Below are 15,740 nucleotides of genomic sequence, written 5' to 3'. Positions count from 1 at the left end.
CAGGTCTTCCCAGACAGGAAGTAATCAGTAACTTTGCCATACATTGACCAGTCTGATCAAACCTGCACATGTGAGACCAAGCTCCCTTCCTGAACACATCTGTAAGCCTGCACACAGGAAGTCGACCACCCAAAACGGGAAGTGCATTGTAACTTCAAATTTAGAGGCCAAGGCTTACCTGGGCCTGCTGACGGGGCGGTGGCTGCGAGGGACCGCAGCTGCTTGCAGCTTTAATTAGTGATTGGAACTGGTTCAAAAAACATAGTACTTACAGTACAGGATTGCTCATTCATTCAATGACGAGAATCAGGTGAACGAAAGTGTTTGATCTATAAATGGAGCTCAAATTACAGTAGCTTTCCCCGAAATCATCACCACATTGCATTTTATGAACACACAGCATGCCAAACCAGTCAATACTCAATCTCTGTCTTTAAAAACGTTCACATTACCTACAGTAAGTGTCTGTGTAAAATGTGCTGAACAGACAAGGCTGTCCATTTAATATAGCATGCTGTTTGCTGTCATTGCACAATGAGCACACTGATTCCTCTTAAGAGCCCAGCCGTCAGTCAATACTTGTGGGCCTTTTAAGTTCAAGAGCAAAACATGCTTTCAAAAAATCACTCTAGACACAGAGAGATAGAATGGTATGTGCAAAGTGTGAAACATTCTATCTGCAAATGCTGTAGTTTATGTTTCATCAAGCTCTTTCCCTGGTATTCAGGCAACGTTTCATTGGCTTTGTCGGTGTGTGAAGTAAAACTGATTCCCATGAAATGAATCATCAAGGAGACGAACCCTGTTCCAGATCTTGTTTATTTGTGTCCCTAATCCCTCAGTCACAATGTGGAGCATTAATTTAAATGTAATTTTGTAAAAACCTCATGTCACATCGAGGCCAATTACAAAATGATTCTATTTTAGCCTAAATGTGTCAATTAATGCATTTTTCCTTCACTTTCCTTAAAAATTTGAATTGGTCAGTCTCCATGCTGCTACTAATAAATAATAAATCATGCAAATCCTTATCTATAGCTGGAAAGCTGAAGGGAATGAAAGCCGTCTATGGTGATTAACAGTCATTTGAAGTCCTCATCCCCACTGGGACGTAATACCACGTTTCCACATCTCAGTTCTTTCACTGCACTTAAAAGGAAGTCCGCTTTCCATCCTGTGATAATGTTACCCTTACCTGGAGGAAACGTGGTCAGTCTCTCTTTATACCACAGTGATTCAGTTTCCCTAGAACCTTGGATTGAGTGTATATGCCTTGTTTGAATTGTCTTTAAGATATCTTTTGTTATTCTATTAAAATACTTTTTTTTAACTTTTTGATTATGTAATATAACCCATATACACCCCTTTTTTTTTTTTTTTCAAGCACTTACACACTTAATACAACATACTATGATCAGTCTCTTGGTAATGTCAGCCAGTAAACCCTCCTAAATGTTACATACTGGACCTTTAAACATTTTCTTCTTTATTTATAGGTGACTTTATACAAAAAACGAAAAGTAACTTGAGATGACTTTAAATTTTCTATAATGATAGTCAGCATCACCCTGAACAAGGATCCATTGAAAATATTTGCAAACCTCTTAAGGAATAATTTTCATGAATTTCTGAAATTGAGGAAATGATCTGTTTGCACTGATGCACTTTGACAGTGAGGTAACTTGAAATGAAAATTAGCTCCACACAAATACACCTCAGTAGTGTTGTGGGTGGTTTCCACATCATTTGACGTGTCATTTTATATTATATTTACATTCCACTGCATACCCTCCAGCAACTCACAAATAAATCACGATGGTGTGTGGGTATATGTGGGTGTTAGGTCTATGTCGGTATGTAACGTAAAGTCCTCACGCTCCATTTGCAGGTCAAGGTCAAGTTTTACTGGGTGCTTATGTATATTTACTGTCCCTAACATGTGGGTGGTTTGTTTGATTGTGTGCACGGGGGAGGGGACGATGGTAAAGTTGCATATAAACTAATTTTTCTCTCTCATTTGTGCCTCCCAGGGTGAAACTGCTGCAGGGGAAACATATCTTATCTCAACGGACGCTACAACAGAGAGTTTATCTGAGCGCTGAGAAGAGGAAACCGCTGACGACACGCAAGCATTTAACGCTGGCAACCAGGAGGGGGGGAAATCGCTCAAATTTCTATATACCTGCCAGAAAACACATGGATATCAAACAATAACCCGACAATCAGCCTTGATTGCGACAATATTTTCCCCGTCATGTAATCGCACTGTTCTGGCTCTGCAATATCATCAAAGAAACGAAGCGCGACCAAGTTTCCATACAAACCTCCATTTAGAAGAAGCTCCATGTAGACTTCAGAACAGATAAGAGCGACAACAAGCAAACCTTTGTATCTGCCGTCGTCTTCGTCCTACATGCAGCTCCCCGCTTAGCTTTATTGAAGAGGAGGAGGCCATTAAAGCATTTGACAGATAGGAAGGCTTGGTGTGAAGGTGTTGTTGCCGACTGGCCGCTGGTTGGAGATGAGATAAGAGCTCTGGGAAGAGAGGGAAGACGTGACTGAATACAAATGAGGATTCATTTCTCCTGGAGGTGGACACCAGTCAGGCGAAATGGACAAATTAGTCGCCTTCAGTTTAGTTGAGAACTGTGAACTGGTTCACATTGCGATAAAAAGGATGGGAAGGTGTAGTCACTGAAAGGAGGATTAAAAAGAACTTCCCATGTTCCCCAAACTAAGAGTTCAGCTGTCGTCAGTGCCATGTGAGAACTGATCTGTGTGCAGTTTTATATCGTAGTGGTGAGGCATTACGAAACCTTATAGAAACAAGGTTTTGAGAGGAGCACAGGTGAGATGGAGCTGAGTAATATCTCGCTGGACTACTTCAACAGCAACTTCACAGAGATCCCTGACTCCACCTCTGCTCCGCCCTGGAGCGACGCCGCGCTGCTCGGCCTGCAGGTCTCCCTGTCGGTGGTGTTAGCGCTCGTCACCTTGGCCACCGTGCTTTCAAACGCCTTTGTCATCGCCACCATCTTTCTCACCAGGAAGCTGCACACGCCCGCCAACTTCCTGATCGGCTCGCTGGCCGTCACCGACCTGCTGGTGTCTATTTTGGTCATGCCGATTAGCATCGTCTACACCGTCAGCAAGACCTGGTCCCTGGGGCAGATCGTGTGTGATATCTGGCTGTCGTCCGACATCACCTTCTGCACGGCGTCCATCTTGCACCTGTGCGTGATAGCGCTCGACCGCTACTGGGCCATCACGGACGCTCTGGAGTACTCAAAACGACGCACCATGCGGCGCGCGGCGATTATGGTCGGCGTGGTGTGGGTGATCTCGATATCAATTTCCATGCCTCCGCTTTTCTGGAGGCAGGCCAAAGCCCACGAGGAGCTGACTGACTGTATGGTGAACACGGATCAGATCTCGTACACTCTGTACTCCACCTTTGGCGCCTTCTACGTTCCCACCGTGCTTCTCATCATCCTCTACGGACGGATATACGTCGCCGCTCGCTCTCGCATCTTCAAGTCTCCGTCGTCCTCCGGGAAGCGCTTCACCACCGCACAACTGATCCAGACCTCCGCGGGCTCTTCTCTCTGTTCTCTTAATTCTTCGTCCAACCAGGAAGCACACCTGCACTCTGACGGCGCGGGAGGTGGTGGAGGAGGAGGATCGCCTCTGTTCATGAACATCGTGAAAGTGAAGCTGGCAGACAGCGTGGTGGAGAGGAAGCGTCTGTGTGCAGCGCGGGAGAGGAAAGCGACCAAGACTCTGGGCATCATCCTGGGCGCGTTCATCGTCTGCTGGCTCCCGTTCTTCATCGGCACGCTCGTCATGGCCATATGTAAAGACTGCTGGTTCGATCCGCTGCTTTTCGACGTGTTCACCTGGCTCGGATACCTGAACTCCCTCATCAACCCTGTGATCTACACCGTGTTCAATGACGAGTTCAAACAGGCCTTTCAGAAACTCATGAAGTTCAGACGCTTCTCTTGAAAGAAGAGGGGAGAAACAAGATGAAGAGTGAACTAAAAAACAATAATAGATAATAATTATAACATAGTATTGATCATTTAAGTCTCTCATCTTGTAAAGACAACTGTGATTTTTGTTCTTTTTGTGCGTGCGTGCGTGCGTGCGTGTGTGTGTCGATCAAACCTCCATGCCATAATTCTTCAGATACGGACAGTATATCCATCATATAGATTTATGCATGCATGCTTTGAAAGATAAATCTCTTTCTTCTTGTCATTGGGACTGTATGGAAGGAGCAAACCCACAGTGACTGGATTAAATCCAAAGGAAATGAAAAGCCATGAAATATACATGTATGTTGTCTTTATCTCTGTGACTGTATGCTGCTGGTGCGCCCATATAATAACCTTTATGTGCTACAGTAAAGAATTTAGAAAAAGAAAACCCTCTAGAGATTCAGTGAAAAATGCCTCTCCATGTGCATCTCTACTTGTGTTTGTGTCTGTTTGAGGAAGTTACTTTTATGTAATTCTGTAATATATGCGTGTGTGTGCGAGGAAGTACGGATTGTCAAGTGTTTGACATTTATGCCTCATATTTTCCACCGAGGCTTGTCTCATCATTACAGCCTGAAATGGAAACATCATCTCCACTCTGCCTCTGAATATTAAATGACACACAGTCAGTGCCATAGCAACAAATAAAACCCCCTCCAAAATATGTTGATGGAATGAAATTATACAGAGAGCAAAACGGATCATCAGAGAGTGCAGAAAATAAATTGAGATTTAATTAGTTTCTTCCTAATGAAAATTGTTTTTTTGTATAAATGACATCCTCACAGGTATCGGTTTGATCTCAAGTCCAATCTCCAGTTTAGAGTCGGAGTGAACTCGTGTGAACGCAGCAGGAGAAACTGCAGATGTTTCGCCAGGCGCCGCCGCCACGCATGGATCCTCCAGAGATTCCCCTGCTGTTGTTAGCGTGCGTCTTGTAATGACAAGTTTGTCCTGACGCAGTTGTCATAGGGGGACAGTAAATGCTCAGTTTTAGTTCATTTTTTATTCGTTTCAGTGTTAGTTTGAGGGTTTTTTTTGGTTAATATGGAGTATTGTGTCATAAAAATGCCATTGTATGAGGACACATGAACAAGCATCTCTGAATGTAATATAACAGAATGTGCGTCACAGTGCTGAGGTTGGACACAGTTTGTCAGGTAAAAATCAAATAGACACACATGAACATAACAACATGAATATTAATAATAAATAACCCTGATCAGTCAGGAGTCTCAGGAGCTCAATCTGAGGAAAAACATGAGCAACATTTTTAAAAATGTAAAAAACTCAATAAAAGACTATAGGTTTGACTCACTTAGATGATCCAACTCAACCCAATTAACTACATAACAATTGTTATGTTTAACTTGCATTGAAAATTGAAAACATATCATCATGAATGAAACTTTTCAAAATTGCCGGCAGAGGAAAAGTAAATACACTTCATATGAACCCAGAAGGCTTATGCTTATGTATGAAATACATTTACAAAGACAAAAACTAAGCACATTTTCTCTACAATTTAGTTAGTTGCAGTTAGTTTTATAAACACTCAATTCAGTGTTTGTGTTTTTGAGTTAGTTAATGTTTTTTTTAAAAAAACGTTTATTTCAGTTAACGATTAATTTCATTTGTTTCGTTAACTATAATAACCTTACTGCTGATTAATAGTGTGAGAAAAGAGCATGTTTTGTTGTTGTTTTTTAAGTCAAGTTCGTATATTTGCTATTATAAAGCATTTATTTGAGACGTGCGCCAAAAAGGATCAGAAGCACGAAACAAAACATTCAGCTGATGCAGAAACCTGAATCCTGCGTGACTCACCAGTCCTATAATATTGAAACTAAGAAAAAAAACTCATACAGAATCACTCTTAACATATACATAATTTATACGCCTGTTTTCACAGAGGTTGAAGAGGTTGCTTTAGACTATAGGCTTGGTATATTTTCAACTTGACTCGCTCCGTTGTCATCTGGGTGATCTAATGGACATCCATCTGTTTCTGACATCAATTTTGTATGCGAGAGGCTCCTGTCTGTACATGTAGATTTACTGTCTATATGTAGAGACATCAGCTGGGCTTGGTATTTAAGGGATTGAAAATCTGCAATTGAAACAATTAAGACTCTTGTAGAATGTCACCAGCTGTTAAATGTGCTCAGGGTTAATGATGCGAAACATACTGTATTAATTACATTTAAATTACATTCACTTTATTTAGTCATCAGTGCCTAAATTGATTTAATCTCCTGTTGAAAGGGGGACAAAACACTTTCTTAGTGCAGCTTTAAATAAACTAAAACAGCAGTAATCATTTCCGGACGCCAAGCAGATTTTTGGGGGCCACATTTTTCCTGTTTAATTATGATTAAACAGGAAAAATAGGGGAGTCTATTGACTATACTGGAAAGTGAGCAGCCTTGGTCTCTGCAGGCACTAATTATTTGGCCTGTGTTAATCCAGCTTGTGCAGCTTCTATCCTCCAAACAACCTCACACTTGACACTGAGCCTCCTCGGATCCTACAGCCATAACAAAGCTGCATCTCTGTGTGATGGAGAAAAGTGCCATGGTTTTACTTGGTATACTCTGATGTTTGGTGCCATGGTCTCGTGTTTGAGCTAAACTCATTAACTTTGATTTGATTGTCTTGCATCTGTTGGAATATTTGCATAAAATAATTTGTTTGGATGATGCTCACAGTGCCACTTTGAGAAAGATGAACATTGCTCAACTTCTGTTGTTGTCGGTGAAAGCAAAGCAACAGAGCTAGTTATGGTGTGAAACATACGGCCTGAAGGATGAATTTATGAAAAAATATTATATTTTCCAGTTCCAGATACATGTGACTAAATGTCTTGTGCCTTTATAGATCCACCGTGATCTGTTAGTTGTAATGTGTAAATGGTAAACTTATGGCATAATATTGGTGGATTTGCACTTATACTACTGAGAATTTCAGGTTTCTTATAACACGTTTTGTAAAGAAAAAAGATATTTCATTAAATATAAAACAAAAGGGGAACTTGAGATCAAATTGCGCTGTATGTGGCCCCTGAAGTAACGATTATTTTCATAATTGAATAATCTCTCCATTATATTCTCAATTAATTCACTCATCGTTGGGTCCATAAAATGTCAGAAAATGTTAAAAAAAAATGTTGATCAGTGTTTGTCAAACCAGGAAATTATGATGTTCTCAAAGCTCTTGATTTTGTCCATAAACCAGAATAATTAAATTTTAAGAAGCTAAAACAATCAGAAATTGTTTTGTTTTAATCATGTAATAAGGACCAAAGTGTGATCCGTATCTGTTCCAGTACAGAGCATGTCTTTTATCTTTCAAACACAGAACAAATCTTTATTTTAAGGACAGTTGGCAAAGCTGCAGTTGCTAATGTAACATTTAAAGCAAACTGTGAATATATTGAGTTGTGTGAAGAGAGGCCTCATTACCTCCGTATTGTATCAAAATGAATGCGTTTTCTTAATTTAATGGCAGATGAACCTAATTAGAGTTAGAATAGAGCAATGAAGATACCACAATTAACCCACCGTCGATCGATTTCTGCCTTGAGGAATCACCGAGGTGCCCGTATGTGTCTTAATTATTCAGCACAAGGAGACAAAAAGCAAAACAAATTACACATGTAAAGTCCCAAGACGAAACAAAGAGACATCCTGAGTCACTTCAACAAATTTCATCCTGTCACTACGATACGTTTCGAGTTTAAATGAATGGAGACTGTCACTCTTTGATCATGTGTAGGGCGTAAAGCAGAAATTAAAACAGAAGTGAGTGGAAAGAGACAAACAAAATGAGTCAACAGACCAATAAGAACCATAAAACAGGTGGAAGGCTAATAAGGTGCCACTTGAATATTTTACCCTAACAGATACTGTATATCAACTCCAAATTAGATGATTATTCAAGTCATTATAATAAAGATTAACAAGGTTTTTCACACTTAATTAAAATCGCTTCGATTTGTAGTTTCCAGCCCTTTATATCTATATATATCTTTCTGCAGTGTATAATTGGCATAACATGTTTATTGATTGAGCCTCTGCTGCCTTGCTTGACTCACAAACAGCTGCCCTCGCATTTGTTCTTGCTTTTTAAAAAATAAAAAGACTTAACTGTTTTCCGTGCTCACCCTATCTGTTTGAACAAAGCAAAACGTATAAGACGTTTATGCTGAAAATGCCAAATAAATGTGTTGAACTGTTGAGCAGGTGAAAAATATGAAACGGTGACATTATGTTCCAGCAAGACTAAAGACTGAACTATGAATCTAAATCTACTTTTATAGTAACCTACAGAGCCCCAGACTTGACATGGGGGAAAAAAAATTGGATTTGTGGCCACACAGTTGGTAAAACTTGTGCACGAAACCCTCAGTTGTGGCTACAAAATACTAATTTGTTCACATGAAATACCAATTAGTTCCCACCAAATAGGTAAAACATGCACACGAAATACTAATTTGTGGCCACAAAATACACTTTTTTTTCCCACGGAAAACGAATTTGTTCCGACGAAATACTAATAAGTTCCCACAAAATAGGTCAACCGTGTGCACAATATACCATTTTTTTCCCAAAATACTAATTAGTTCCCATGAAATACTAATTTGTTCCCACGAAACAGGTAAAACATGGGCACGAAATAAGAATTAAAATACTAATTTGTTCCCATGAAATACTAATTGGTGGCCAGAAAATACAAATTTGTTGCCCCGAAATAGGTAAAACGTGCGCATGTTTTTTTTTTTTCCCATGTCATGTCTGGGGCTCCGTAGAAACCTGTATCATCATTCAGATATTTCAGATATTTTTGCCTAAAACGGACGAGGGAGAGATCTAATATGTTCTTTCCAGAGTATACTTTTTTGTCAGACAGGATCTTACACAGTTACACAGTGAAACTATTGCCTCACCAAGAATGTCCAGAAAAGGAGTAACTGTCAAGCGTGTGCCGCGTCTGAGGAAAAAGAGCCAGTTGCAGTGGGCCTTGAAAAGTAAGGAGACAGTACATAAATAATACAAAGGCTTTCTACACAAGATGGAGAGCTGTTCACAACCGGCTCACATTGTGATTAACAGGGACGTGCAGTTTGACAAGCCTGACACACTGTCACTCTGACTGTACTGACCACGTACAGTATATGCATATTCAATGTGCTCCTGTACTGCCGGAGCTCCTGAGTGTCTCCACGTTCACACGGCGACACCTTTTCCCTCACATAGATGATGATCACAAACACGGGACATGAATGATTGAAGAGGCTTGATGAATTTTTTATATTTCATGTGCTACACAGTCAGTTCCAATCCCTTCATACATGCTGGTACAAGCACAAAGGAAATCATGGTAATGGACAAGGAAAAGGGGGAACGACGTTGGCTCAACTTGACTGCAGCTCAATTAATTATAATGGTACACTCTACCAAAACTTCTGCAAACAAAAATATCCCAGAAGCGGATGTATGAGACTCGGCGAAGAATAAATAAAAACACCCACACCACATAGACTGAAATGATCAATTTGCATTTGAGTCACAAGTAGATTTTTCAAATTAATAGGAGAGCTGCTTCCAAAATTATCCCAAAAAAATGAATGCTGAGATTCCTTTCACTCTCCCTCGGGTGTACACACACACACACACACACACACACACACACACACACACACACACACACACACACACCAAGAATAATGTTTTATGTGCAGCCAGAGCAGCATGAGCTGATAGAAATATGACCATATTTAAGGTGTCACGGTTTATCTCAACATCCACGAGGTGATCCCCTCCTGTAGGTTCACCAGGTACACAACCTACAATCTTGAAACAGACCTTTTCTTTTTTTTTCCCTTTTTCTTCCTCATGTGATGAAACAAAGAGGCAGCAGCTGAGGGAAAACTGCAGAATAGACTGAAGGTTAACCAAGCAAGAAAATGGGCTCAGAGGCAGCAGTGGTGTGCAGCGGTGGAGCTGCGTGGTTGGCAACATGATAAATAGCTGTAGGGGCTGGGATGTGGAGCTGAGGAAATCAGTCCTTCAAGCCCTGCTGCTGGAAATCTAAACACAAATTGATCACTGCGAGAATAGTGCTGTAATAATTAGGTGTGTTAATCGGTACAAGGTTATAATAGTTTTTATTAGTTAGTTTTTTGCAATATGGAGTATTTGCCACATGCAAGATGCAAAAAGGTCATCAGATGCCATTTTAAAAATGTATTAGGACAGAACAACCATTCCTGAGTCAAGAAATTAGCCTGAAGTGCAAAAAAGACGAGAACATTTTTTTTTTTTTCATTTTATGAACACACAATGCATTCTCAGTTGTGTTGTTGTTGTTGTTTTTTAAACTCTAGTTTTTATTTGTATTTCAGTTAACTTTTTTTTTTTTTTCCATTTTAGTTTTGATTATTTCATTAGTTTACATTATTATAATAGCCTTGGTTAGTTTTACGCGCTCAGACGAGTTCGTCAATTTTCAATTCAAAATGCCCGACTTCCTGTTGAGTTGAGGACGTGGTGCCAATTAAATTTTGTGTTCGTCTTGGGCTGTTACAAGTTCCCACCAAGTTTTGTGAAATTCGGTGCAACTTAATCTTGGCTTGCTCCATCCACAGTTCGCCCCAGGGTCCAAACCCTTTGCCAATATCGCATTTTCGCCAAGACCTGACCTCCGTGCAGCGTTTCAAGACATTTTTTTATGTACGTTAACCCCTCAAAAATGACCGCAATGACACAGAATAATAATAATCTGAAGGAATACAACAGGTTCCTGCCAATGATGGATGATTCTGCGCCGACTGTGCACGCGTTTCTGTTGGACAACACTCTCCAGTTGGTGGCACGCTCCAACAAAGAAGACAGTAACCATGGAAACGTTGCTTAAGGTTACATGAGAACGTTTGCCAGTACCCACACATGTGCTGTACGAGTCAGCGCTCAGAGAATATGAGGAAATACAAATAAGTGTTGAACTCCTGTTGGGATATTGCCACTATACTGGAATGGAATGTGGGATCAAGTGTGCATATGCATAACAACAGACTGATGTGGACCCTCAAAGTGGCTCTCACTAAAACACAGAAGGACGTCTAAGTAACAGTGTTAAAACACACCACGTCATACCAGGATGTCCAGGTTTGGCTTCATCCTGGTCTTGGGCTGTAATCTGTTGGTCGATGTTTTACAGACCATTACTTAGTCTAACATTTTCTTTCTAGCTCACAAATTTTGATATACTCTAATCTACGTTCTTTTCTACGTGTGACATAGACATTTTCTTTGCTAAATGCAAACGCATGCTTTCAGGATTTATTAAGTCTTTTTAACTGATCTACAGTTGGACATTGTTGGCTTTGATTCATGCGTTGGACGTCGGGCGCTCAGTATTGGCTCAGCTCGCTTGGACCTCGTCAGAGCAGGCATAAAAAAAAAAAAACTGTTACTATCACCAATGGAAAAGCAAAATAACTGTGCCGAGGCGAGTCAAGTCGCGCCAGGACCATGTAGTGGAAAAACACAATTACTTGTCAATGCCAATCCTTTTCCTCAAATCCTTGAAAACTATGTCTCTTAAGAATATGGATCTAACAGGTAACAGGTTTTCTTATGTAGTGAATATACACGTTGCCCATGGGAAGCTAAGAAAAAATCATGTTAATCTCATGTTTTTTTGAGTATAGTAAACATAAAATCACAAACAACTCGAGATTCTTGAACGTAATATGGTATAATACGTCTTTGTGCTTGGTCGGAAAAGGCCAAGATAATAAAAGTGACAACAGTTCCCTGCAACATTTTTAACAATTAGCCAACAGAGGGCAAGTATAGAGTCCTTCATTAAGGAAATGGGCAGTCACTATGGAAGCATAGATGAAGAATAATGACCGCATCCATAACAACAGAGACACACTGTGGAGCTGAAAACACATGTGCTTTCTATGTGGAAAATGTTACGAAAACACGAACTGCAAGTGCAGGAGGTCACGGACTGTTCCACGGACATGAGCCAAACCATCTGCCGTAACAGTTCCACAGTGGCGATGCTTATGGGGGGGGGGGGCACAGTCACAATCCTACTTTAAAGCAGATTAATCATGTTTCATGCAAGGAACCTATTGTTATCCTTCAGATTGTTATGTCATTGTGGTATTTTTTGAGGGGGTTAACGTGCATAAAACCGCTTTAAACGTTGCACGGAGGTCAGGTCTGGTGAAAGTGCGATATTAGCATAGGGCTCGGACCCTTGGGTTGCACCAGGGCTCTATGGCACCCCCTAAAAACAAAACGTGAATCTGGAGTAAGCCAAGATTAACTTGCACCAAATTACACAAAACTTCATGGGAACTTGTAATAGCCCAAGACGAACAGATAATCAATTGGGACAAGGACCTAAAACTCTAAACTTTTTTCTTTTTTTTTTCAAAAACAGCTAATTTCCCACCACATTAAAACATATGTAAATGATAAACTATCTTTACACATTATGCCCTTGAAGGACAAGAACACATTGTATAATTATATGAATAACATGTATTAAATGAATATCAATGGTAAATGATTGTATTAAATAATAATTATATGCCATTCATGTATTTTACTTCATCTTGAAAGCAGTCAAATAATACACACTATCACATGTTCAGTCACTCTGAGGTCCAGTGTCAGAACTGAAAGGATTTAGAACTTCATGTCCTGTGAAGGAGCCTCTCCAGACACGAGCCAGCCAAGTGTATTTATAGGTCAAGTTAGATGGTAGCTGATGTGAGACACAAGCACATAGCTTTTTATCAGTGGGGAGTGGGGGGGGGGGGAGAAGCATGGCCTTTCTGTCAACTCCTGTCTTGGGCTGAATCCGCCTGTACTTTCCAGATTAACACGGGCAGCTCGGTTCATTTTCTGACCTGAGCGACTCCCAGGCGGAAAGGAACTGAGCCGAGACTGCGAGAGCAAACGGGGGAGAGACGAAGTGAGGCAGAGATAGGTCGGAGAGAAAATGTGAAGAGGACAGAGGTAGACTGAGATAGTCAGAGGGGCAGAAGAAAGGAGACGGAACAACCGGTGGCTGACAGATGAAGAGAGCGTCACTTCATTTCCGAAGCGTGTTTTTCAGCGTGAGCTTATCACCGGGGAGAAGCGATGATGAAAATGTGTCTTACTGTTGCTTCATGCACATCCCACCAATTCTTCAGCTGAGTAAATTCACAGAGTTTTTCTTTTTATTATTAACAGCCAGGAAAAACTGATATTAACAAAAGGCTAATAAAATCTAATGAGATATAGACTTGATTAAAGATATATTTTCCTTTTTATTTTACCATTGGACATTGGTCTTTTCCATTTGAAACTTACCTGTCACCTTTTAAGCTGCTTGTCTTCCCTCACCAAAGTCACAGAATTTAGCATTTTATTAGCTTTAGAAACCACTTTACTGCAAGAAAGAAAAAAAAAACCTCCCTCTCTAGAGATTTATTTTTGCTGGGAATGCCATTCCTGACGCAACCCTCTCATTTATGTGGGGCTTGGGACCAGCAGTCAGTTTCAGTGTCCAATTAACCCAATTAACCAGGAGCATTGGAGACCTTGCTTGAACCAGCAAACCCTGCGGTTACAAGCCAAGTTCCCAATCCGAGCCAAATGTGTGTGTATTTATTGGCACCGATTAGGGTTTATACTGTATATAAAACATGACATGGCATCGTCTCCTTCCACATCTGTGACCATTCTTGGTATGTACGTGAACTGTTATAAGAGTCCAGTAGATATAAGAGTAACAACAGTTGAATCGTTGGCAGTGTCGTTGATGAGCTTGGCTTCATCTTCTCGTTTGATTAGATGTTTCCCCAGACGCTCCATTTATATGCAGTAAACACATGAAGTGACTCGGCTCAGCTCTCAAAAGTGTTGCGTCCTATTTATGGAGGTACAAAAAGCAACAGTAAATATGTGTGTGTGTATGTGTGTGTGGGGCGGGGAGGGGGGGGACTCAAACACTGACATGTCTGTGGGCTGTCAAACAATCAATCAATCAAAAATGTGATCAAAGCAGCTTTATATATAATATATATATTTATATATAACACTAATGATATTCTTTTGTAAACTAAATGAATATGCTATTTATTTATTTTTGTCTGAATAAAAGTGAATCCAACTTAAATCTGTTTAGCGTCGTCATCCTTCCGCCTCTTTATCTCCGTCCCTCTACAGCCCACTCCTCATGTTTAAAAGCACTGACAGCTGCAGCTGTCACTGGCCCCTCTCATTCACCCCCCACTTTTCTTCAGCTTTTTATAACAGATAAAAGGAGGTAAAGACAAGAAAGGGAGCGCCTGACCGCCACACAGAGGGGATTCAGTTATATTGTCGACATGTTCCATCACAGTGTTGGATGTTTCTGGCTGATGTCGTATCTTTTCTCTCACTGCAGCAGCAGCAGCAGCAGAATAATGCAGCGCCTCCATCTGCCTCTTTTATTACAACCAAAGACTGACAAACCATTGTTGCGGCAAAAACGTCGCAATGACATGAACTGTAGATGTCGGGGCTGTCAGTTCATTCAGATAAGAAGAGTCAGTCACATGGACCTGCATGCAGAGGTGGGAAGAGGACTGCCATATTCTACTCATGTAACATTTTACTTAAATACAAGTAAAAGTACTGGTCTAAAAATGTAGATGTAAAAAAGTAAAAAGAAAAAGAGTTGAAGTAACTTGGTTACTTTTTTAATAAGGTTCTTTCTTGTGTCGTGCAAAAAGGACAAGGAGACACAAATCTCACATAAATTGTTGTTTTTGTTTAATTAAAGGCAAAACTTGGGTCAAAGGTCACAAATGTCACTCACTCAGGGACCTTAATTAGCACCAATTCACCTGTCCTTATCACTCACCTGTCCTCATCATTCATTCACCTGTCCTCACTTATCTCCGTCATTCACCTGTCCTCATTCATTCACATGTCCTCATCATTCATTCACCTGTCCTCATCACTCACCTGTCCGCAACATTCATTCACCTGTCCTCACTTATCTCCGTCATTCACCTGTCCTCATTCATTCACCTGTCCTCATCATTCATTCACCTGTCCTCATCATTCATTCACCTGTCCTCGTCATTCACCTGTCATCATTCGTGTCCTCGTCACTCACCTGTCCTCATCATTCATTCACCTGTCCTCATTCACTCACCTGTCCTCATCATCCATTCACCTGTCCTCATCTACACCTGTCCTCATCATTCATTCACCTGTCCTCATTCACTCACTTGTCCTCATCATTCATTCACTTGTCCTCATCATTCATTCACCTGTCCTCATTCATTCACTTGTCCTCATCATTCATTCACCTGTCTTCACTTGTCTTTGTCATTCACCTGTCTTCATCATTCAAGTACAGTAATTTGTGACTTTCCACCTCTGTCTTCATGAAGTAAAACTTTCAGAAAGTGTTTACTTTAACCGTGTCTGTAAAACAGTCATTTGGCCTCGGTCTGTCTTTGAGCAAATACTTGAAAGTGCATGGTGTTGATCAGTGTCTGTCCATGCAGGCGTGTGTGGGTGTGGAGATGCTTTTTAAAAAAAGAGGCACAAATCATCTTCTGTATCTTGTGTTCAAAATGATGTTCAAGGCTTCATAACATTTATCCACACCACAAAAAGTAATTTAAAAATCTAA

At 40.5% G+C, this 15,740-nt stretch overlaps 1 protein-coding gene across 1 annotated transcript; it reads left to right on the top strand.

The window, feature by feature from the left end:
* Nucleotides 1-2,853: 2,853 nt before the first annotated feature.
* Nucleotides 2,854-4,005, top strand: htr1d (5-hydroxytryptamine (serotonin) receptor 1D, G protein-coupled; the record flags this gene model as incomplete). Its single annotated transcript, XM_083910400.1, has 1 exon — nucleotides 2,854-4,005. The coding sequence occupies one exon, from the start codon at nucleotides 2,854-2,856 to the stop codon at nucleotides 4,003-4,005; it is 1,152 nt and encodes a 383-aa protein (XP_083766526.1).
* Between the last annotated feature and the right edge of the window lie 11,735 nt (nucleotides 4,006-15,740).

The sequence above is a fragment of the Microchirus variegatus genome, assembly GCF_963457635.1.
Source record: "Microchirus variegatus genome assembly, chromosome: 2".
NCBI lineage: Eukaryota > Metazoa > Chordata > Actinopteri > Pleuronectiformes > Soleidae > Microchirus > Microchirus variegatus.
The sequence above is the reverse complement of the archived record's forward strand: the minus strand, read 5'-3'. Positions and strand labels throughout refer to the sequence as shown.